The 24,820-nt window shown below is 41.0% G+C and overlaps 1 protein-coding gene across 2 annotated transcripts in view; it reads right to left on the bottom strand.

Annotated features, from left to right (window-relative positions):
- The window catches only part of SGCZ (sarcoglycan zeta), a 543,025-nt gene that overhangs the window by 23,808 nt on the left and 494,397 nt on the right, over positions 1 to 24,820 (bottom strand). For both annotated transcript variants that reach the window (XM_033160661.1, XM_033160662.1), the window contains one exon: positions 16,522 to 16,644. In XM_033160661.1, the coding sequence (XP_033016552.1) occupies positions 16,522 to 16,644 (123 nt within the window). The remainder of the gene's footprint in view (positions 1 to 16,521; positions 16,645 to 24,820) is intronic.

The raw sequence follows: 24,820 nt of genomic DNA, 5'->3' as shown, positions 1-24,820 counted from the left end.
GTTCCCTTGATCCTAGTCTGTTCATACAGGCACTCAATTAGTCATATCCTTTGCTGTTTTATTTAATCTCCCTTCTCTGTTGTCGCCATGTCCTGATTATCGCCCATGTCTTTTGATGCCCTCTGTTTAATACTTCTAATGAGCTACAGTAGGCTTAAAATATTATATAACACCCAAAGAGAAACCAAGCTAAGTTAAAATAAAAACAATGGAATAAATTCTGTCTCCCTTGAAATCGGCATCAGTGACTGCTAACCATCACCAAATGACTGTTAAAAAGCAACAATCTTCATGCTTTTTCTGTAGTTTGGATATCACTGCTAACTTCTGAAAAATTAGTGCAGACCTTTGGCATCAAGTGAAACTTAAACACCCTTCACCAAATCATCTTGAATCAAATTATGATTCCACATTTAAAATGCCCACCAACTAAAATAAAAGCTCTTTTCCCAAACGTCCTTATCACTTATAATACACTATTATTGGGTCCACGATTGTATGGTTTGGCAGGTGGATCAAGTTGGCCTTACTAAACTACATACCTGTTGCAATATCTGGTAAGCAAAGCTTACTATCAGTAGATAAAGGAGGCAGATGTCCCATTTGGTGTGCTCCCCACCATAGAGCGATGAGATTGTATGAAAAATGCCACATCACACCAACACACATTCATATCTTGTGTTAAGCCATGGTTTGTGAGAATGGGCCTCAGAGAAGACTGGGAAATGCTACTGGGTTACAAAGGGAAGGTGAACTACTCAACACCTACCGGTACTTTGCTTCTGTTTTCACCCAAAAGCAAAGCAGTGTCCAACTTGGTGACAACAAGAATAAATGATGCAAGGAGGGAGCTGGGTCCCAAGATTGATTGATAACAGGGATGTCAGAGAATTCTGATGGCAATGGAAATGGGAGCAGAAATTGCTGGTGTTCACTTATTTGTCCCCTGTCTGGAACGGAAATCAATCCAGTGGATACAACAATATGCTGTTGTTGATTTTAGTCCACAAACATATGCTGTGGATTGAGTTTCTCTCCACACCGCCGCATCTGCATTGCATTTCCTTCACGTTGAAGTGAATAGGTTGGAATAGCATAATGCCAATGTGATTTATATAATTAATTACGTAAATTGTGGCAAGTTGCTTGATTTTAGCACAGCGAGCAGTGAGAAGAAGAACATACGTTTTGGCAGAAGATGACCTGCAGTCGAACGGAAGCAGTGCTGCGTGTGACAAATACATGCAATATATGGAATGCACAACAATGTATTATTACAACCCAATCAATGCCTCTTTGAATGACACTGCATTATTATGCAATCGCCTGCCATTTCCAACTTCCTCGATCCATCCCCCAGACACTAGATGTAACCCAGGCATAGGCAACCTTCGGCTCTCCAGATGTTTTGGACTACAATTCCCATCATCCCTGACCACTGGTCCTGTTAGCTAGGGATCATGGGAGTTGTAGGCCAAAACATCTGGAGAGCCGAAGGTTGCCTATGCCTGATGTAACCTTTGAGTTAGTACCACATTATATCAAGAAACATATTCTCTTTGAAATGTGTTCCTAGCCTTTCTTTTTCTCTTTTTTTATTTAATTCAATCCAAGAGTTAGCTCTTTTCCCAGAAACTAATCCTTAAGTGGCCATACATTCTGCAGTGAGAGCCAAGGCTCCTGACAAGTCATGCCCACACCTTTACAGCTCTCATTTACAATCCAGACATAAAAAATAAAAACATATAAATAATGTGCTTAAAAAGAAAGCAAAAGAAGACCATTATTATGCTTGAATACCTAGGTACTGAATTTACTGATGTCAGCCTGAAAAACAGGAACCCATCATTGTCTTCTATCAAGGGAGAAATTCAACTTCACAGTGCTGCAAAATAAATAAATAACCAATATACTGAGCCACATTTGGGTGTATGATTTCTACACTTCACCCCCTTTGGGCTAGGCTGTATGTGGGTGAAAGCATTCTGAGTGAATAGCAGTTGCCTAAATAACAGCGGGTGGCGCTGTGGGTTAAATCAGAAGGTCAGCGGTTTGAATCCCCACGATGGGGTGAGCTTCCGTTGCTCGGTCCCTGCTCCTGCCAACCTAGCAGTTCGAAAGCATGTCAAAGTGCAAGTAGATAAATAGGTACCGCTCCGGTGGGAAGGTAAACGGCATTTCCGTGTGCTGCTCTGGTTTGCCAGAAGTGGCTTAGTCATGCTGGCTGCATGACCCGGAAGCTCCCTCAGCCAATAAAGTGAGATGAGCACCACAACCCCAGAGTCGTCCACAACTGGACCTAATGGTCAGGGGTCCCTTTACCTTTACCTTTAAATAATATTCAGGTTGCATGATACGAGGGTGAGGTGTAATTATGTAACTTTAAAATGCTTTACTAGACCTATATCTGCTTGTGATTGGAGAAGAAGGGAAGTTGCTGGTACAAACCTGGAAATGTCTTCTTGATGGATCTGTGAATCATCAAGTGATAATTGCCATGGATTTACATATCAATAACCTTAGGTCACAAAAATTCCTGAGACAAAGTAAGGCAAACTAGGGTTTGCGGCTTCCGTTTCTTAGTCATAGTGTCAGAAGTACTTAAGGACTACTTCTGACATTATAGTTTTTGTGTGTGTTTTGAAAAAGAATCAGGAATAAGATTGAATAGACCAATTCAATTACCTCTGTGAAACTGGAATTTTAGCCCTGTTCACATAGTTAAAATTCAGGAATTCTGGGCACATAGAGTGGTGAGATTGTGTCTTTTGGATTCAGTGGTCCAAATATTCATTTGTTTATGCATTTTGTTGTATATGGAACAAACCTGGGTACAGGTCACACACACACACACACACACACACACAGGATCTGTTTACAAAGGTCCCATGAACATGTGAAGTGGGGGACATGTGAAAGAGTGGAGACACAAAGTGCAAAAGCTTGTATGTGTGAATGTGCCATCACAGGTGGTACACCATATGTAGAACTTTTATTCCAAAATACATTATCAGTCTGCACATTCAGCCAAAAGGTAACAAATGTTGAATAACTAATGGGTGATAAATCATGCCATTTAGAAGCTGGGTCAAAGAAATACACCAATTGTGGATATGTCACTGGTTTCTCTGGGCCAACTGGACCTTAGAATGCAAGCAGAATTGAAGATACCAACACTGATTGTGCTTCTAAACCCCAATGTTTGAAAGCATTTACAAATCTGCAAACGTTTCTTGAAATAACTCAAGATATCTACCCAAGCAAAATCTTAATGTCTGCCAAGAAATTCTGACACAGGCAAATTTAGTGGCTACTTGTCCTCATATACAGCTTGCTTCTTGACTGCCAGATTTACTTGTGATTTTAGGACTCCACCTGTTTGCTACACATGTACTGGTTATCTACCCAACTGTCATCAGAATTTTGACCATACCCAACCATATTCAGCAATGCCAGGATTGCAAATGCTGCTTAATTCAGTTAGTCAGCCAGGTGTATATTGTTGCTCTTTCTTTCCACCTTTCTTCCATTGATTGTAACAGATCAAGCTTGAATTATGACCTGTCTACAGAGCAGGAAAAGTGGGAGAAAGACTTCGCCCATTGACAATCAAATGGCCAGTCAGCCACTGAAGGCAAATATATACCATATACTCTCATACAAACATGCATCATATCATCATTTACTTTCTCTGCATCACTGAGCTTTTTCTAAATGGTTTATTTATATTCTTCTAACCTAATTTGTAATTCACACATATCCCTCATTTCCTTGTTATTCTGTCATATTTCCTTTTTATGGCCCCAAACAATATTTCTACTTTATCATCCCATTTTAACTGTTACTGTGGTGCTCTGTATATTGCTTCCAATTACCTGCACATTTATCCAGTCTTAAAAGCAAATCTAGTATGTTTATGTTCTCCTATACATGTTAAAATTGTGTGGCTATTATAATACAATAATGGAGTGTCTCATTATTTCTTTCTACTGTGTGGCTGTGCTAGTTTCTATTGAATTCATAATATTTTTCTCCACATCAAAAGAAGCATGGCTAGACCCAAGTCAGAAGAATATTAAATTTGTTTCAATACATTCATCAATTCTTAACACATTTTTCTTTCTTGTCTGTTTCACATGAAACTCAAGTGGAATGTCTTTTATTTCTGCAAATTCGTTCAAGATATATGCAATTCTAGCAGCGTGTATGTAATTGGTGATCTATCTGAAGATTTGTTTATCTCAATGCATTAAAACTCTCCTTAATCTCCCTGATAAATGAGATTATATTTCTCTTCCAACCTTTTTACATCTATTTCTCACACTGCTACTAGTAAGGTATTTAACTAAGTCTGGTTTCCTATCTTATATCTGCTTTGTATGCCTGCATATTATTGGAGAAATAAATAAATGCAAAGCTGCTATTGTAGCTGAGATTCTTTGGTATTGGGTTAACCTAAGAATTTTGATTCAGTCTTAGTAGATATGAAAATGACCTGCCCCCCCCCAAACGGGTGCTTGTGAATTCCACGTGTGTAAGGCCACACTGGGGCTCTGCTCATTTCTACAAGGGAGTCCCCCACAAAGTGGGATTCCAGGTGATGCAAGGACCTGCAGCTTGGACCTGAGTTCTTACCAGTGTGGTGTAGTGGTTAAGAGCGGTAGACTCATAATCTGGGGAACCGGGTTCACGTCCCCGCTCCTCCACATGCAGCTGCTGGGTCACCTTGGGCTAGTCACACTTCTCTGAAGTCTCTCAGCCCCACTCACCTCACAGAGTGTTTGTTGTGGGGGAGGAAGGAAGGGAAAGGAGAATGTTAGCCGCTTTGAGACTCCTTCGGGTAGTGAAAAGCGGAATATCAAATCCAAACTCTTCTTCTTCTTCTTCTTCTTCTTCTTCTTCTTCTTCTTCTTCTTCTTCTTCTTCCTCTCTTTTTCCTTTGGCACACATGTGACACCCTTTCCTCCACGAAGAACTTTGAAACTCATCCTGAGATATTCTTTAATTAGGTTTGTATAGCCCTATTAATTTTACAGCAACATATTGAGGAATTTCATCACTAATGGCTATGTGGAGTTACAGATCTCTCCCAAATCTTGTGGGGACTTTATGTTTCTAAAAGTAAAAACAAAAACAAAACCCTACTGTAAATATAACTTTCAAGGTCAGTGGTGCCTTAATACACATGGGTTCGAATTACATAGGCAGTGACAAGCTAACTCAAAAGACACAGAGAAATTAGAGTTTATTACTTGCACTTGCTTATGAGGCCACTGACAGTTCTGGAGTCAGACAAGAATCAGTCTATCACGTCTGAACTCTGCTTGCGAATATTGTTATCCTGGGTGCTATTTGCTTGAGATCATTATGCAATTCTGCTTGGCATGTGGCCTCAGGGGTTCTCTTGGATGGTGGCCAGAGTCAAGAGAGCAGAAATAAATAGCCCCTTTCAAATGTGGGAATCAGAAGAGAATGTTAGTTTAGTCTGCTGGAATTGCTAGAATCTGAACGTTCCGCCATCTAATTCTATGTTATTTGCTGAAACCAAATGTCCCTGGGGAAATGGTGTTTTGGTTCTAATAGCTGCTGCTAACATGTGCTGATGACACATAGGCATAAACCATTGAAGAGCACAAGCCAGATGGTAGCAGTGCCAACTGCAAATGACTCAACTCTCTATCTTCTTTTCGAAGAAGGATAATACTCAGTTCTGAGGCTGTCAACATTCTTGGGCAAAAAGCATGCTGAGCTCCTTCAGTGCTTTACATTGGAACCTGTGGAGCTTTAGTTGTTGCTGGAATACAATTACCATCATGCCTAACCAACTGATTGTGTTGATTGGGGATGATGGGAGCTGGAGTCCAACAGAATCTAAGGAGCCACAAACTGCCCACCCTTGACATGTTTTATTTATTTATGTAGACCATATCTATTCCAAACTTTTTGTGACCATTCCAAAACAGGTTGCTGTATAATATACAGGCAAAACAAAGGGATAAATTATTCTGTCTTTAATATACAAAGCCCTGAACAACCTGGGTCCACGATATGTTACTGCCTGTCTGAGGCCTGAGATCATCTGAAGGAGTTCGACTAGCTGCCTCCCACTTTACAGGGCCCCTTCTGGCTTCAGGTATTTAGCATTCTTGCTGCTAATTTCCAGGCACCTGTAGCAGACCTTTTTTATGCTAACATCCCTATTCCAATGTTTAAACATTTTCAAGGTGAAACGGTCATTGTTGCCATTGCTTTTATAGTGTTTTATGTTTTACCGTACTTGCATATTTTGTCGTATACCGCCTTGGTGTTTTATGTGAGCTCTAAGAATATTTCCCCTAACACTAAAACTAAAATCAGCATAAAACAAAAACAGCATTAGAAAGAAAGGATAACCAAGGCAGATAAATGGCAAGCAAGGGGGACTCCAATCTGGCTTTGCACTCCAGCAAAGGGTGAAGAAACAGGCCTTTATCTGGTTCCAAAAGCTCAGCAACATTTGTATCTCGGAGGGGAGAAAGTTCCAAAGTGGAAGATTATGAGCTTTGGAACTTTCTCCATTGAAAAGATTATCACCATTTGAACCTCTGTGACAGATGGCATCACCAGGAGAGCCATATGCAAGCTGGTCTATAGGGGAGCAGGAATTCTCTCAAGCAAACTTAGCTGTTTAGGGCTCTGAGTACCAATACTAAAACTCTGACTCATTCTTGGCAGCATATGTAAAAGGTAAAGATAAAGGACCCCTGGACAGTTAAGCCCAGTCAAAGGTGACTATGGGGTGCGGTGCTCATCTCGCTTCAGGCTGAGGGAGCTGGCGTTTGTCCACAGACAACTGGTCATGTGGTCAGCATGATGCAACTGCTTCTGGCACAATGGGACACTGTGATTAGTGCCAGAGTGCATGAAAATGCACAGAAACATTGGTAGCATATTGGTACCCAGTGTTGTGATATTATTACAAACCGAGCTGCAAGAAGCGAGGTCACTTGACCATGAGTCATATTTTCATCCTGTGGGAAACACACTGGTCCTATCAGCCTTCCCACACACGTGATGTTATTGTAATGTACTGTTGTATTTTTACTTTCTGTTCTGGCTCAGAGATGCTGGACGTATTATGCACAGCTCTGAATATCTGAGCTGGCACGCAGAGATATATTCTGCATCTTATCGACAATAAAGTAGGTTTTAGCCTTAAAGGCTTGTGTGTGTTGTTCTTGGCAAGCTGGGAACAATCACATATTACTAATGTGCCCCTGGACTCGAGTAGCTAGGAAGTCACAGAGGCTTCGTTCCTGCCTGGGGGTCAGTCTAACAACTTGCCCCCCTGGGAAGTCTCATAACACCCAGTGCATTCCTTTTAAAACTGATGCTATGTGCTCATGGTAGGTTACCCGGACAGGAGCCTAGTCACATTATTCTGTACCAGCTGAAGCTAAGTGCACCAACATCAAGGACATTCTCACATACAGCATGTTAAAGTAATCCAACCTTTAGGTTTCCAGTTTGTGCATACCACAAACGTATACCACACATCATAAAAATAGATATCCTCTGCCTATTGAGCATATGGTTCCCCATATGCAACACTCTTGTGTGGTTTTTTAGAAAGATTAGTTTGAGAATTGCTCAGTCGCTCAGGGAAACTCTGGATAAACAAAAAAAAGTTTAAGTTTACTCTTCCCTTCCCTGGAGACCATTCTTTGAAGCACCCCTCCTTTCTTTTATGAGTTGAGTTTTAAAATAAAAATTGAAGATGCAGAGCTTTAAAAATGTTTAAAGGACACAAGTTCTTGAATCTAAAAACCCTTTTGCCTTTGAGCACAGGAAAAAAAAATCATAATAACCTAATTCAAAGACAAGCATAGAGAAGCTTTAGAGACAGAACAATTTTCTAAATTACATTTGGGAAAGAACAATGCTAATACCATTAAGGTCAGAAGGAAAACTCTTGCAATCTTTAACAGTTGTCGTGAATCTTGTACAGTTAAGACACTCAAGCTTTAAACTTTAGCATTTGTGCAACATTCGTGACTGAACTGGGTCTCCTGTATGGTGGTTTGTCAAGATCACACAGTTACTTTTCTTGGCTACAAAAGGGCCACAGTTCAAATGCCAATTCAGCTACAACACGCACACAATTTCTTCATGTGCATGTTTTCTTTGTTAGATAATGAACATTTCCAATGAAACATTTATAGGCAAGCCTGTTCTGCATTTATGTTTTGCTAGTCCTGAATGCATGAACCCATTTATTCATTTCATGCCTCGGGGACAAACTGCATTCTATGTTAAACATATAGCTTGGCATTCCATTTTGTTTTGTTTTTTAAAGTTTAAATAGCAGACACCTAGGATGCCCAGATAGGATCAAAAATGTGGAGAGGGCAGAAGGCTATGCTCTTAAATCCTTTGCAGTGTACCATGATATCAATGAAAATACATACCCTTGCTCAGAAGCTGCTATTTCCATCGGAGGGGAAGTTGCCACTGGCTGTTACACAACCGGCAACTGGCCCAAGATAAAAAAATAAGCTGTTGTTTGTTTTCTGATTGCCTGGTGACTCTAGCCGATAAAGGTTGTTTCCAGTGACAATCAATAATATTTGCCTTTTAGACTCATCTTTTTTTGTCTAGCAATAATCAAATTAAAAAGTTGAACATCAGAAGAAAATACTTTTTAAAGCGGACCATGGGATCTAGGTCCAGGTTCCGTTAGTGGAAGCCAGATGGAGACCTGTCAATCTAATAAATTGTATGCCTCCTTTCTTCCATTGTATTTATCATTTCCAAGATATCTGGTAGACTTGCCCAATCTCAAAATGAGGGTGGCCTTTACACAGGCAAGATTAAATGTTCTCCCACTAGCAGATTGGATGGGCCATCATAAAAGAATTCCTAAGAAAGACAGAGTCTGTGGCTGCACCTCAGTATCAACAGAAGATGCAACTCATGTGCTCCCTTTCTATAATAGAAACATTAATTTTCACCCACTGTTAAGAGCGCAGAAGGGAAGGTCATTCCTTGGTAAAGACCTGTTTTTTTGCTGTTTGATGCATAGAAGTACATATCTTTCAGAATATCTAAATTTCTTGTTAAGGCTCTATAGATCTGTGCTACAAAATTTAAAGGACATATGGGAAATGATGTATCCTTTAAAGGATAAGGAGTAGAAATACAAATTACTATTGTTATCTTTTTAATACAGTATGTGTATACAGCAGTCACGAAATTAGAAGACGCCTGCTTCTTGGGATAAAAGCGATGACAAACCTAGACAGCATCTTAAAAAGCAGACCTTGCCGACAAAGGTCTGTATAGTTAAAGCTATGGTTTTCCCAGTAGTGATGTAGGGAAGTGAGAGGTGGACCATAAAGAAGGCTGATCGCCAAAGAATTGATGCTTTTGAATTATGGTGCCAGAGGAGACTCGGAGGAGATCAAACCTATCCATTCTGCAGGAAATCAGCCCTGAGTGCTCACTTGAAGGACAGATCCCGAAGCTGAGGCTCCAATACTTTGGCCACCTCATGAGAAGAGAAGACTCCCTGGAAAAGACCCTGATGTTGTGAAAGACTGAGGGCACAAGGAGAAGGGGATGACAGAGGGCGAGATGGTTGGACAGTGTTCTCGAAGCATGAGTTTGACCAAACTGCGGGAGGCAGTGGAAGACAGAAGTGCCTGGCTTCTTGGGAGAAAAGCAATGACAAACCTAGATAGCATCTTAAAAAGCAGAGATACCACCTTGCTGACAAAGGTCTCTATAGTTAAAGCCATGGTTTTCGCAGTAGTGATGTATGGAAGTGAGAGCTGGACCATAAAGAAGGCTGATCACTGAAGAATTGATGCTTTTGAATTATGGTGCTGGAGGAGCTAACATGAGTTTGACCAAACTGCGGGAGGCAGTGTAAGACAGGAGTGCCTGGCGTGCTCTGGTCCATGGGGTCACGAAGAGTCAGACACGACTAAACGACTAAACAACAACAAACATTTTATATGTGTTTATATCTGTACAACACAATAAAATGACTGACTGAAGCCAGTACAAAGACTGCTGCTAGCATTCATTCCAACACATCTACCATAACTCTTTATATATTCTCTGTATACATAGTCTGAACAGTTCATCACTATTCCTTTTCTTTGTGATGGAGTAGTGCTGCTTCCCATCTACAAAACAAAAATTATCAAAGGCCACCAGCTGTGATCAAGCCTTATATGACAGAGACATGTGCATTTTATCAATGCAACTTGATAAAAAAAAGTCTTGTGTGTGTGTGTGTGTGAGAGAGAGAGAGGGGGGGGATGGAAACATCAATTTCAATTTCTCTCACTTATTCCCCATCTTAGGTCCACATCACCCCATTTGCATATCAGTTTGTGATTTTATATTTTTAAAAGTTCCCATTAAAAATTGCGCTCATTTCTGTACACATTTCCCCTCACCTTTTTGTATGCAACGTTGCCTAAAACAGGAATGCTTGCAAGCAATTCCCCTTAATATACATTTTTGTATGTTATTTCTATATTATGTTCATTAATACAAGAACTTTTGTGCACACTTCCCCCTGCGGACTCCCCCCCCCCTTTTTCCGTTTTGGGGCTTGCGTGATGGGAGGGCTTAATTGCAAAATTCATAGAAGTGCAAATTCTGAAAGATACCTGCATAACAGTACGGGAATTGAGAATTAGGCAGGTTCATGTCAAAATGTGAACCGGATTTATTGCATCCCTATCTGTGGATCAACTTCATAATTTCTTTTCGACCTTTGACCCATCACAGTCTTTTAAGGAACTCGGGGCCAAGCACCTTAAGGGGGTACAAGTAACCAGAGCAACTGTGATGCTGTAGGGGACGAAAAGTAGGCTTGGAGTACTGGTGTGATCTCCCCTTTTCAGGCAGTGTACTGCTGTATTCTGCAACATCGGCAGCTTTCTAGTAGTCATGCAGGGCAGCCTCATGTCATCTTGCCTCGAGGTGACGAAGGAATGAATGATGGTTGCAAGGTACAACTAGAACACTGCCAAAAGGCATTATATTCCCCAAGCTAGGAACACAGAGATGACTTTCTCCTTGTAGTTGCCTTTGAGTTCTGACCCCCAAATTGTGTTGCTTTTAAATTTTTCAGCAAACATTTGCAAGTCCCCACGGTTTGCATCAGTCTGCTTATATTACGTCCTGTGACATGATATAACTGATGAAATGTGGCAGGGCACTGGAGTGCCAAGTGTCACAAAGAGATTTTCAAAGGCATTTCCCACCTTCAGATACGCATTCAATAAGCACCTTACCTTGAGGTGCTTCACACAGTAAAAGAAGATGTTAGGTACTTAGTTTCGACCAGGCATGGCTAACTGATGGCTTGTGGGCAGGACCCTGTGAAATGTGAGTCAAGATGTGGTAAGACAACAACAGAAATGTTGCCCTGTGTATTTTTTTACTTGGAATGAGAATTTAAACCTCCATGTTCAATTTCTACTTTAGATGCAATGAAAATGTATGGCCGAAATAGACCAACTGGTCCTGCTAGTAGAAACCCATCAGTACAACTGTGATTTCCTCCATATTTTCACCCTGTGCCCCCCCCCCCCAATTAGCTCAAGGGGAAACCCTAGAACAGTGTGCAGGGGGAGGTGATTCTGTTGGATAAGCAGAAATTCTTGCATTATCAGGATGTTTGCAACAGTGTGGTGTTGAATTCCCTCTAAAGTAATTATATTTTATGTGTAATGCTGAACAAATGGGTTCCATAAGTGTGACACCCTTGTTGCTAGATGGTGCCTTTATGAGAGCCAGTGTGGTGTAGTGGTTAAGAGTGGTAGACTCGTAATCTGGTGAACCGGGTTCACGTCTCCGCTCCTCCACATGCAGCTGCTGGGTGACCTTGGGCTAGTTACACTTCTCTGAAGTCTCTCAGCCCCACTCACCTCACAGAGTGTTTGTTGTAGGGGAGGAAGGGAAAGGAGAATGTTAGCCGCTTTGAGACTCCTTCGGGTAGTGATAAAGCGGGGTATCAAATCTACACTCTTCTTCTTCTCTTCTTTATTATCACAGAAATATCTGTGTTGAATGTTTTGGTACTACGAAGCATGGGGCAAGTACTACGACACGACTGCATTTCATTGGATAAAATACTTGGGTAGAAGTTTGCAGATATGGTCTCTCTCCCATCCCATACTGTCCACATGGAGGATTCTGGGTTTGATTTCTAGCATTCAACAAAGCAGGAAAATCTCTCTCTCTCTCTCTCTCTGCTTGAGGCCAAGAAAGCTGACCTTTGACCCATCACAGTCTTATGTTTAAATATTCATTTGCGCAGTTTTAAAAATAGTGAAGCAAGTTTGAACTATTTCTCCTAGTCTTTGTGGATAAAGGTTTTAAAACAACAACCCACAATATCCAAAAAGAGGTTTTGCGTGATAGTAAGCAATTAGGACTGAATTCAACTAATGAGTCTTGTCAGTGGAGGCCGGCACAATAATTTCCTTTTGTACGCACACACACAAAAAAATGGCTGGGGAGGGGTCAGGAGAATCCCCAGAACAGTGCATGGAGGGAAGGGGGCATTTTATATGGGAAGCTGAAAACCTTGCCCTGACATAACAACATAGAGAGACGTTGACTGATATGAGATAATTTGTTATAAGTATTATAAAAATACAGGCCTCAGTGTAACTGGTCTCTAATGCCAACTGACACAATGGAAAATCCTACAAGCCCCATGGTCACCTCTCCAAAATCCCTAGAAACTGTATCAGCCTAGCTGTTCCTTGGCAAACTAGAGAAATCCTACACAATGTCTCCCAGGCCCCAGCTAGAAATAAACTGCCAATCACACCATACAATTAACTACGTACAGGCTGAAAAGTTTATTTTAGCAGAACAACATTCACATATGTAACTTTACCTTTCTCCACACAGGCTATTATTTTTCATAACAGTTGCAACTTAGCTGTTTTATATTCATTTGATGAAACTTTAAACATCTGTTTTGAAAGCTTGTGTCAATTATTTGCTTAAGATCGAGCTTCAGAACATTTAGCGATCTAACTGAGAATTTTATCTGCCAGCAGGATTCTTTCAGTTTTTATATTTAGCTTTATTCTTGCATTTTTCAAGTTTCGTTTCCTTCCTTGCTAAGGCAAACATCTTGAAAATGACTGCCTCTCAAGATTTGTTTTAGATAAAAGAACCAGATATTTATTCTCCTTTGGCTTTTGAAGTCTAGCAAACAGACAAAATTAGCAGTAGTTCACTGGTCACAAGACAACTGCCAATTAGTCCGCTAAGACAAATGCTAGATTTTAAAGACTTATGCTAAAAGAGAAAGTTATAAAATAATCAGCATCAGTGGCCTTTTTGTGGGGGGGGGGAGTATTTTTAGAAATACAAGAAATGTTCACTGTTCCTTTGAACAACTGACATAGGGGAAATATTTTATTCTCAAAAAACAGCCACACTGGTCCATTATCTTTGATAAATCAGGAATAGTAAAAAGTAGGGATGCTGTGATGACTTGCCAAGTTTGATTTCCAATATGTATATAGTAGTTCCACTGGTGCAGACAAGTACACCAGATTTTCCTGTTATCTGATTCTACTTTATTTCTGTGGTGGCGGAAATTATTGGCAACGGAATGCACAAACTCCTGTGCATGGTTATTGGGGGTGGGGGTAGATCTAGTTGGCTGTACAATGAAGAGGTGTTTTTTGCTCAAAACCTCTAAACTACTTGCAAACTTAGTGTTCATTATTTACATTGCATATGCACAGAATGTTTATTGGGGTGGGGTATATGGAAATTGTTTGTTGGTGTATTGTTATAAACTGAAAAATAAATATTTAAAAATGTTTTTTGTGCTAGCCTGGGAACTGTGTGTACAGATTTGTGTTCAAATGAAAGCCTCTGTAAATATACAAATAGGAGAATGCGCACATAGGGAGGATGGAGACAAGAAAGGATGCAGCTGAAATCAACCATATGAGAGATTTTTGTTGCTGGCTGGCTGTCTGCAGGCTTGGGGACCTGCTCTTGTTTTTGAACATTCGTGATACTTTCAAAACTAGAACTTTTGGTCTGGATGCCAGGAAGCTCTCCCTTGCTTAACTTGTATGTTTGCAAATACAGACTCCACAAAAATTTCTGGTATTCTCTCATTGTAAGGAAACTGATTGTCCCCAAAACTATACAGTAATGCGAAGTGTGGAGATCACTTCACATTATAGAGTTGTTCTATGCATTACTCTTGACACAAATTGTAGAATTATGGGATGCAGCATTTCAAATTGCAGATGGGGTATCACATTTGTTATTTTTTTCAAAGTTAAGAAAGGAGAGAGTTCCTGAGATGTAGAAAACTAGAACAACGAAGGAGAAATAGCATAGCTCTTTCCCCCATTTTATAGTTTACCACACTAGGGGGTTATTTTTTGTTTATTTTTTTACATAGGGAAGCATTCAAAAAATGATACCCACATTTCGGTATAAAGTGGTGGGTCAGCCCCTCATTCTGCATAATGTGTCAAATAGATCTTGGACAATCAGTCTCATTGTTTTAGTTGTATGATTCATCCTTTCCAAGTCAAATAATAATGCAGAACATTTTAAAGTGTGCATTGATATCTGCATCGATATAATTATACAATTTGCGGTAACAAGAGTCAGCCTGTAACATTGGACTGAATCAGCAACCTCTTGCTTCCGGCACATTGCAACAGAACACGGGAATAAAGTATAAACTAAGGCAGTATTAAACGTAACCACCACCATCAGTTTGACAGAGTACATGCCAATGCAGTCAAAATAATCTCTGGAAATTTTAGTGAAATACAGTCTTTCACTGGAAAATAACTGACACACTGGGAGGGAAAGCCAATCCTCAGTATTCCGATCCATGGAGTAGTCCTCTAGTAAGAAATAGGTTTCGACTTCCCCAGTTCAAGGTGAACTGTCTTGAAGCACTCTTTATAGAGTACTTTTAAGTATGTACCCTTAAGTCACAGAGAAATTAGAGCTGACATTTTGAGTACAGGCGACTAATAACATGCTAGGTAATGGCAGCTTTTATGACTATTGGGGTGGCGTTACCTAAGTAAACCTCTCAAAATGGCAAAAGCGCAATAAATTAATGCCGTATTAATGATGGCATGTAAAACAGAACTGCTGCTAGAGAGTCTAATTCTACAGCAGGAGAATATCCATCTACGTTATTGCCGTGTCTGGATTTGAACAAGGCAACTCAGCATCACAGCGATCTGGATCTTCCACCATGGTTTCCCAAATAACAGGGGCAGAAAGGTAGATGCAACTCAACAACTTGCATGTTTCTTTTTCTTTTTTCTTAAAGCAGACATAAAAACAAACTCAAGGTGAGGTTAGACCAGGTGAATCCCCCCCCCACTCTTTGCCAGCTTCATTTTCAAGGCCCTGAGTTGGACCTTTATTGAAAGTACGTTGCTACTCAGAACTGTATCTGTTGCCACTCATCTTGCTGCTCTCTTTCTCCTGGCTTCCCAGTCAGGATGAGGTTGCAGCAGCCTACGTCCACTCTGTCCCTGGCTCTGTTTTTGGGCCCAGCTGGCCACCATTTTGGTACTTTGGTGCCCACCATGCCACTCCCTAGCACGAGGCAGCGCCGATCACTCCTCAGTTTCTTGGTTTCACCGAGCTTCTTCCTCCTCAAACTTTCTTTGCTCCCCCCTTTTTCCTTTATGCAATATCCACCAAGTCTACCCACTTCCAGTTTACTCATCCTTCAGCCCTTTGACTGGTCACAACCCCTTCCTATCTACCTTTGGCCTTCCTTTCCTTTGCCTCTCACAGCAGCCTAAGATAAGGATATTTCTTTGAGTGCTGGTCCTTGGGTAGCCAAAATTATCCACACATGAGAGGGAGGTATTCCTGTATAGGGAAGTTTTTAATGTTTTATTGTGGTTTTATATTTGTTGGAAGCTGCCCGGAGTGGCTGGGGCAACCCAGCCAGATGGGAGGGGTACAATTATTATTATTATTAGTAGTAGTAGTAGTAGTAGCAGTAGTAGTAGTAGCAGTAGTTTTGGGGAACCACAAAATTTGTACAAGGGCAAAAAAGATTTAACAAAAACCCTTAGAGAGGACCCCCTCCAAAAAAAACAGTCCAATAAAGATTGAGCATGCTCAGTGCGCACGGAATGCTAACTGTTTAGCAGCAGGGGAGGGGATAACAAAAATCTGGGGTAGGGAGTGGAATGGACTACGATTTCTGGAATGATGAACAGGAGCATTCCACACCGCCATATTTGGTTGCAGGTTCTATTTCTGCACCCTTAATTCAGAACAAGGTGTGGTATATCTGTTGGCAGAGTGCATGAACATGCACTGGAAAAAATGTGCATAAATGATGGAGAGCAAGTCTTCTTCCTCATTTAAAATAAACTGTGGTACGCTTATGCAAACCTTATGGATGTATCATCATCAATACCATTAGCACTTTTAAATAAATTTTAAAAAAGCAGTGTAAAGAGTACCGCTGTTCTTCCCTACCTGTGACTTTCAGTCTGTCTGCTCCAATGACAATCTCTTCTTCATCAGCAGAGAAGAGCACCCTTCCATCTTCACTGGAGCTCACTTCAAATCTCTTACACTGGGCTTCTACAGCATCAGCACCTAAGGAGAGAAAACAAAGCTTTGAGGCAGAGGCCACCACTTACACGATGAGCTCAAGCATTTCACTTCCACCACTGCAACTTTCACTATTTTCTAAAGGTAGCTGGGGATGGCCACCTAGTTTTCTTGGCAAGGGGGGTTCCAGAACTGTCAAAATGGGCTGGGATGTAAGGTGGGTATTTTGATCCACAATTAATGTCTCAATGAATGGCACAATTCTTTTAATCACACCCTGTGGATATTTTTGGAAGCATACATGCAAATTAAATGCCTAACTGATGTATCCCCGAAGCCCGTTAAAGGGGAAATCTGCAAAAAAATAAAAAAAATGAAAATCATTCCCCCCCGCATAGTTCTCCTGATTACTTTGGAACTAGGCAAGACTAGGTAGTTGACTATTGTTTAAGTGCATTTTATACTTGTTGACTTAGTTGCCCTAATGACAAACATTTTTTGTTGTGTGTGACATAGGTGGGATTCCCTTTAAAAAAATCTTTTACATGGGTTAAGTTTAAGACATGGCCTTTACATTAGAAGGACTTTTAAGGATTGGGAAGGCCTAATTGTATGCATATGAATGCATTTGCAGTAGCTCTGGACTTCAGTTTAGAGCATTGCATGAAGCTAAAGACTAATTGAGACTACTCAGCATGACTCTCATGAAAAACAATGCATGTTTTGATATATGCTTATGTAAGAGAGCAAGGAATGGCTGCAGCCCCCCATCAAATTTGCTTGAGATTCCACATTTGCCACAGTTTGTGGTGTGGAATTTCTTTAGTGTGGACATCCCTGTGTGAAGATGGCTTACACCCTCTGAGTCTTGCTGCTGAAGGGGTCAGGATAAGGTGCCCATGTGGGAGGCTCTGCTGCTTTGAAGGCTGCCACTGCAGCTGTGTTGTGAGCAGGGGTGGAGGAAGGGGGATGAAAAAATGCCGGGCGGCACTCACCACAGGGCCTGCAGTGCGCCCGAGCCACACGTCTCTCCTGGGAGAGAGGCGCTGGGTTGGCCATGCGGAGGCTCCGCACTGCCCAAATAGTCCGCCTGCTGCCCCCCCCCAGCTGTAGGGCAGCTGAGTGGGAAGAGGCAGGCAGACTCTGGAGGCCCCGTGGTGTGCCCAGCCCCTACGGGTGGCTCGCCCTGCTCCAGGCGCCCAAGTGGCTTCCTCTGCCACTTGTTGTGAGTCAAGCTCTACCACTGGTGATGTTTCCACTGATGGTAGCCAGCACAGGGCTTTGAAACAGGGTGTTGCAAGGGCAAAGCAGAGTCAGCCGTTAATGTGCCCGATCCTAAGCTGCACTGGCCTGTAGCTGACATTGCTTCTGCCTTCCATCACATCTGGTGTGAGCTGGCAGAATTTCAGATGGCAGAGTGGCTGACCCATTGCTCTACTCCCAGCTGGATGATAAGTCTATTATGCTGGAGTCCCCATCATACTTAAATAGTCACAAAGTGAAGTGTCTGCTTTCAGTGGGTCTACTCAAAACAGGATTAAGTCTGACTACAACCTACTGAGAATAAACAAACTAGCTATTTTGCTTTAGTCATCTAAAAGTCCTTGCTATCCAAATTCACTATTTGATCTCAATAAAATAATAATAATAATAATAATAATAATAATAATAATAATAATAATAATAATAATAAATTATTTATATCCCACCCTTCTGGTTGGGTCTCCCCAGCCACTCTGAGTGGCTCCCAACAGAATATTAAAAAACAAACAAACAATAAATACATCCAAGTAAGACATCCAAGTCCTAAGTAAATATCATGCCCATTTATCTATCTGAGAATTCTGGATACAACCCAGGTCTTTTTCAAATTGTTCATATTTGGGGTTAATTCACAAAAGCATAAATAAAAAAAATTCACAAAAGCACCATAATTTTTTTTTTTTACAACAGGAAATTCATAACCATTCTGTAAAACATTCACACCATAGTAAAGTTTTCACAAAACTTAACAAGAACTGAATAATTTAAATTGTACAGTATTTATATGTTACTAACAATTAAAGTCTACATCAATCACATTACTAAACCGTACAAAACCCAAAGGAGGCAATGTTCCGGAAGGCCTGTAAAAGGGTTATCTTGATCATCAAGATAACCCCAGGATTAATTGGTAGTTGCTGAAAGAATGAGCTCATATATGTTTATTCACTTGCTTTGATATATGCTAATTGGCTTGCTTTGATGCTACACTTATCTGTGGGCTTGGTTACTGACCTAGAGAGGGAAGTTATCTGTAAGACTTGGAGGCTTGCCACATATGCCTTCATTGGCAGGTGGACTGATGTGAGGTTCTGTCCAAATGGACATATGCTGTTTTTTGTATAAGTAATGCATGAAAGCTTTCCTGGGTGCAGATAAGTTATGATGAATGCTTGCTCTGGTTATCTCCTGCTTGAACTGCTCCAATGCACTCTATGCATACCTTGGAAGGTGACCCAGAAACTACAACTAATCCAGAATGCGGAAGCTAGGCTGGTGACTGGGAGTAGCCGCTGAGACCATATAATACCGGTTCTGAAAGACCTACATGAGCTCCCAGTACGTTTCCGAGCACAATTCAAAGTGTTGGTGCTGACCTTTAAAGCCCTAAATGGCCACGGCCCAGTATACCTGAAGGAGCATCTCCACCCCCATCGTTCAGCCAGGACACTGAGATCCAGCTCCTAGGGCCTTCTGGCTGTTTCCTCACTGCAAGAAGTGAGGTTACAGGGAACCAGGCAGAGGGCCTTCTCGGTAGTGGCACTTGCTCTGTGGAACGCCCTCCCATCAGATGTCAAGGAAATAAACAACTATCTGACTTTTAGAAGACATCTGAAGGCAGCCCTGTTTAGGGAAGCTTTTAATGTTTGATGTTTTATTGCTTTTTTATTATTATATTCTGTTGGGAGCCACCCAGAGTGGCTGGGGAAACCAAGCCAGATGAGCGGAGTATAAATAAATTGTTGCTGTTGTTGTTGTTACTGCTTCAGTGTCTGTCCTGAGTCTGTAAAGCAACAAGGCTCTGCAGGCTTTGCTGTAAGTTTACGACTTCTTTTAATAAAGCACCAGAATTGATCACTTTGGTGTTTTTGACATCTATCATTGGTATCCCTGCACCAAACCACTTGCACAGGTCCTCCTTTGGGCCTGTGGAGTAGGACAATAACATATTTCATTCTGGATCAATGAGAACATAGTCAAGTCAATGAAAATGTATGATATTGCATGCCCCACCCACAAATAAGCTTTGGTGTTTGCACAATGTTGAACAATTCATATTACAAATTTCAAAGTCCTTAAACATTCTCAGGGTCCTAATAACCTAAGGTCTAAGGAAAGATCTGGGTAAATTACAGATACTAATCTTGTTTGGTGAATCCATCGACTATTGCAAGCAGCTAATCTAATAAAGACTATGGGAGCAAGCGCAGTTGTTTGAAGGCTGAATCATTTTTTGCTGAGACAAAATGCTAACTGAAAACATTTTCTAAACAGCTTGGTGTTTTGAAATGTTCTTAAACATAATGAGAAAATGGGGTGTATGTGTGCCTGCAACAAAAGAGAGGCAATGATCAATATTAGAAGGTCTGGAGGATGGAAAAGGGAAGGCCATTAAATAAACAAACCTGTTGACATGCCAGAGGAGAAAAAAAATTACTGGGAAAAGTCTCAAGCAATATGCAATGTCTGGTTTAAGTCTGAATTCCTTCGAACATTTAGCACAGAAGAAATGAGCAGTTAGGTACTAAAATGCAAGAAATAAACCTGAATTAAAAGAAATAGCAAAAGTTAAACTTAGGAGGTGCATAAGGAAAAATAAGAGAGGCAGGCTCACAGCACACAAGGTGCAATTTCTTTTCACAGCTGTATATACCAGTACTGAACTCCGGAGTGGATGCAGAGTGTGTCACCCACAATCTCACTTTGAGCCATGCCAAGAACTCCTACAAAATACTTGGGTCATAAAGGGCCCACCCCCACTTGTCCAAGCACCTGTCTTTCCTTCTGCCAGCACTCTTTCTTCCCCTTTCCCTCAGATTATAACCAGGGGAAGGAGTGGGGAGGAGAAGGAATTTTGACAAGTGAATGCTTAAGGAGAAAAATCTACCAGAGCCAGTGTGGTGTAGTGGTTAAGAGCGGTAGACTCGTAATCTGGGGAACCAGGTTCGCGTCTCTGCTCCTCCACATGCAGCTGCTGGGTGACCTTGGGCTAGTCACACTTCTCTGAAGTCTCTCAGCCCCACTCACCTCACAGAGTGTTTGTTGTGGGGGAGGAAGGGAAAGGAGAATGTTAGCCGCTTTGAGACTCCGGGTAGTGACAAAGCGGGGTATCAAAAATCCCAACTCTTCTACCACTGTCACGGATCCTGGGAATGAGAGCCCATTTTGAGCACAGAGTCATTGGAAACTCCCTTTCCCCAGCTCCCTAGAAGCTGTAGAAATTCCTGGCCAAGCAAGCATCAGGCCTAGACCATCCAGGTCTTAAAAATGAGTCCTCCACCAATGCTGTAAACTCTCTGCATCACCCTTATTGCTGCTACTGTATCTTCACAAGCTTAATTGTTGGGAAGGCTGCACTAGAAGGGAAGATTGGTGGTTACATGACTATTATGAACTTAATTATCGGGGGGAGCAGATAACCCCCCCCCCCCAAGAGTTCTCTGAGAAAACCTGGGGAAACTGAGCTAAATGTGAGATGGAGGGAGATGGGCACACCCATCACTTTTTCTAAGGAACAGCAGAGAATCACAGAATCATAATGAGAATAATCTAGTACATAATCTGCATGACCTGAATATGCAGCTGTCCCATATGGGGACTGAACCTGCAACACTGGCATCATCAGTACCATGCTCTATCCAACTGAACTATTCTGTGCTGTCCCCTTTGGAATGTAAAGACCAGCAGGTTGGTTCAAGACCTCTTGCCCATCAGGATCCCTTGGGGCTAATTTATTTTATAACCCAATATAATATGCTGTTCTCTATGTTAAGTCCACAACCTTCTCGATTCTGAAGTGGAAATCCATGACTGATGATAGGCTATTATAGGTGAAATGTGAGGATCAGTGCAGTCAGTGCATGGCACGTTCAAACAACAAATATTATTAATGATCCCACTATAATATCAACCATTGTGACACAACAGATATGAAACATGGCTAGAAATCCCTCTCTCCAATGTCTCAAACAGCAATATTTCCCAGGCTTGCTGTCTGCTTTCTTTCAAAATAGAAAATTCTTTCCAGTAGCACCTTAGAGACCAACTGAGTTTGTTCTTGGTATGAGCTTTCGTGTGCATGCACACTTCTTCAGATACACTGAAACATTTCTATTTCTGAATTTTCTATTTTGTTTCTATTTCTGAATTTTCTATTTTGTTTTGACTATGGCAGACCAACACGGCTACCCACCTGTAACTGCTTTCTTTCAGTTAGAGGTGCTAAACTAAGACCTTATATGTTCGAAACCTGGGCTTTACTACTAGATGTGCTTAAGGCACTGTGGACACCTTTTAAACAGTGGTAAAAAAAAAACAGACTATAGGAGCAAATCAGGCTCAGACAGTAGCAATAATAGGAACACAATACTGACTTAAGTCTCATGATTATTATTTTTTAGTGGAAATGAGGCTGAAAAGGGGCCTTTACCTGAAGATAGTTGAAAAGCTTATCTGAAAGAATCAGTGAACAGACTTAGTTCAGTGACAGAGCACATGCAAAAGATCCCAGGTTCATTCCTCACATCTTCAGGTCAGGCTGGGAAAGTATCCCTACACTGCCAGTCAGTTGTAGATGAAACTAACTTAGTTGGACCAGTGGCCTGATGTGCAGGAATAGACTCATGGGTTGGGTGATAACTGTGAGATACCTGTCTTCCAATCCATATCACTGGTGGGTACCAGCAAAGTGGTGGACCAAAGAAAGTCTTTTATGGTAAATTAACATATAGACCAGTTCTAAGAGTGTAAACTGCCTGTGGCTCACCAGCATATATGTAAGGTATGTGTTGAGATTGTTGAAATAAATCCATGCAGCTATATGAGCCAGCAAAACCGGTTAATCTGTAATTGATGAAGTCACCAAGCCACATGTTGTGTTTTAAGGAAGTGTGTCTGGAAATATTTGAAAACAGCTGACTTTGAGGGGTGGAATGCCACTGATTACAAATGCCATGTGGGAAAACATCCATTTATCCAGAAAGCACTGTAAATATTTAGGTAGATAAGAAACTATACATCTTGTTGTGTATAAGTTTGCTAGAAGCTCTGTTTGCTGTCATACAAACATCTGCAAAATGCCTGTTCTTTGATGCTACCATCCTTCCAGGGAATTGGTCTGATTGGTGTGAGTGACTGAAAGATGGGGCACCAACTGTTAAGAATTGTTTAATGTACGTACATTGAGATGGAAAATAACTCTGCATTGTGTCTGTATGTATGCTGTGAAGCATGGCATGGAAATTTCCAATGGAGCTGAAGAGAGAGACTAACAAATCAATGATTAAGCAGGACTGTATCTTTGTGGCTCAGCCACAAAAAGATATACTATTACAAGTCTCTGCATATGCTAATCTGTAGGCATCCTTTTTAGGATGGAGGAATTCTTTGTTCTCAAACTGCTGAACAGAATGAACATGCTAATCTCTCTCCAGGAAAACACCTTCAAGCTAATGGAGGCTGGCATGGAGGAGAGACAGCTTTGATTTTTTAGCTTAGGGTATGCATAATACCTATATTGGGATCACTATTAGAAATTATGTATCTAACTGAATGTAACTTTATTTGTTTTAAGTTTGAATTCTGTAAGTAAAGCTTTTGAACCATCATTTTGAACTGGAGAATTTTTATTTCAAAGAAGAGTCAGTTGTTTATTCATCCACATTGCTTCCATATGCACAATATTAGTAACCTTGAAACAAGCAATGCTGCAACCCTCATAGGACTAGCACATCATCCGAACCATTTAATTCTGGCACTAGCATGCACACAGGCTAGTGTATGGGATATGACTATTTTAACTATGACACCCAGCGCATGGGGCATCCACATGTGTAAGTTTTGGGTTTTTGCTGACCTCCACCCAGCTACCGCTGGCACACTTAAATTGACCCTGACATTAAGGCATGGAAAACTGGTGATTCATGGGATGAATCACTTACAAGAGATCTTGCCTATCTAGACTGACATATTTGACTATAAAAAGAAAGGAGCTGCCGTACAGATTTAGAAGCAATATGTACTAGGTTGAGTGGAAAAGTTCTACAGTTCTCTACTGGGGACATCAGAAAATAGTTCTTTAAGTGCTATCAACTCACATGGTTAAAAAAAATAATGGGAGTTTACTATGAACCTGCAGTATTTTGGCCTCTTTGAATGTATCTCCAGACTGGAGTCTGAAGCAGGCGATGCCAGGAAAGAATTTATCCTGTGTACCATCATTCCATTCTGCAATGGAAGGAACGGCATGAACACCAGCCCTTTAAGAGTGGGTCATGTGATATTCCCTGGTCAGGCTTGATCATTGGTGTGGGCAAGAAAGTGATTCTGCTGCTGCATCCAGTGGTGTTGTGAGGACAACAAGACTTTGGAAGTTCAGCAGAATGAACCAGATAGGCAAATGGAGAAAGGCTGGCATTGCACATTTTGAAGTGAAGAAATACATGCCACCATCTAAAGAACCATTATTAAGTCCAGAATCTAGAAATACCTAACTGGCCCACCATCTGTATTCTCTGCGAGAAACTAACTTTGCCTTCAACAATTCCAACTTGAGAGATCCTGATTCTTGGAGGACAGTAGGGGGACTTGCAGCTAAGAGGAACGTCAGAATCTGGATTTGCTGGCTTTCAGTAAATGTAAAGAATGTGCTGCCTCTTTAGATTTATATTACTGGGTAGATGTAAGCATTACCCATCCACCACTGGGATACTTACTACAATTCTGTATTTATTTGCAGCTCCAGCACAGAAAGCTGTTCAAGTGGATGAGCTTCCCTCACCAAAGGAGGTAGCTGTAAGTAAATTACAGAGATTTGATAATGCCAAAACAAATGAGATTTGCATATGCCAAAGCAAATTACACACTAATTAAATAATCTTTTGGATTGTGTTTTTTGTTTGCTTAATTGCGTATGAAATAAGGAATAATTCCAATGATATTAGAAAAAAAGTCTTTTGAA

The sequence above is a fragment of the Lacerta agilis genome, chromosome 9 (genome assembly GCF_009819535.1).
Source record: "Lacerta agilis isolate rLacAgi1 chromosome 9, rLacAgi1.pri, whole genome shotgun sequence".
NCBI lineage: Eukaryota > Metazoa > Chordata > Lepidosauria > Squamata > Lacertidae > Lacerta > Lacerta agilis.
This window is presented reverse-complemented; position numbering and strand designations above follow the sequence as displayed.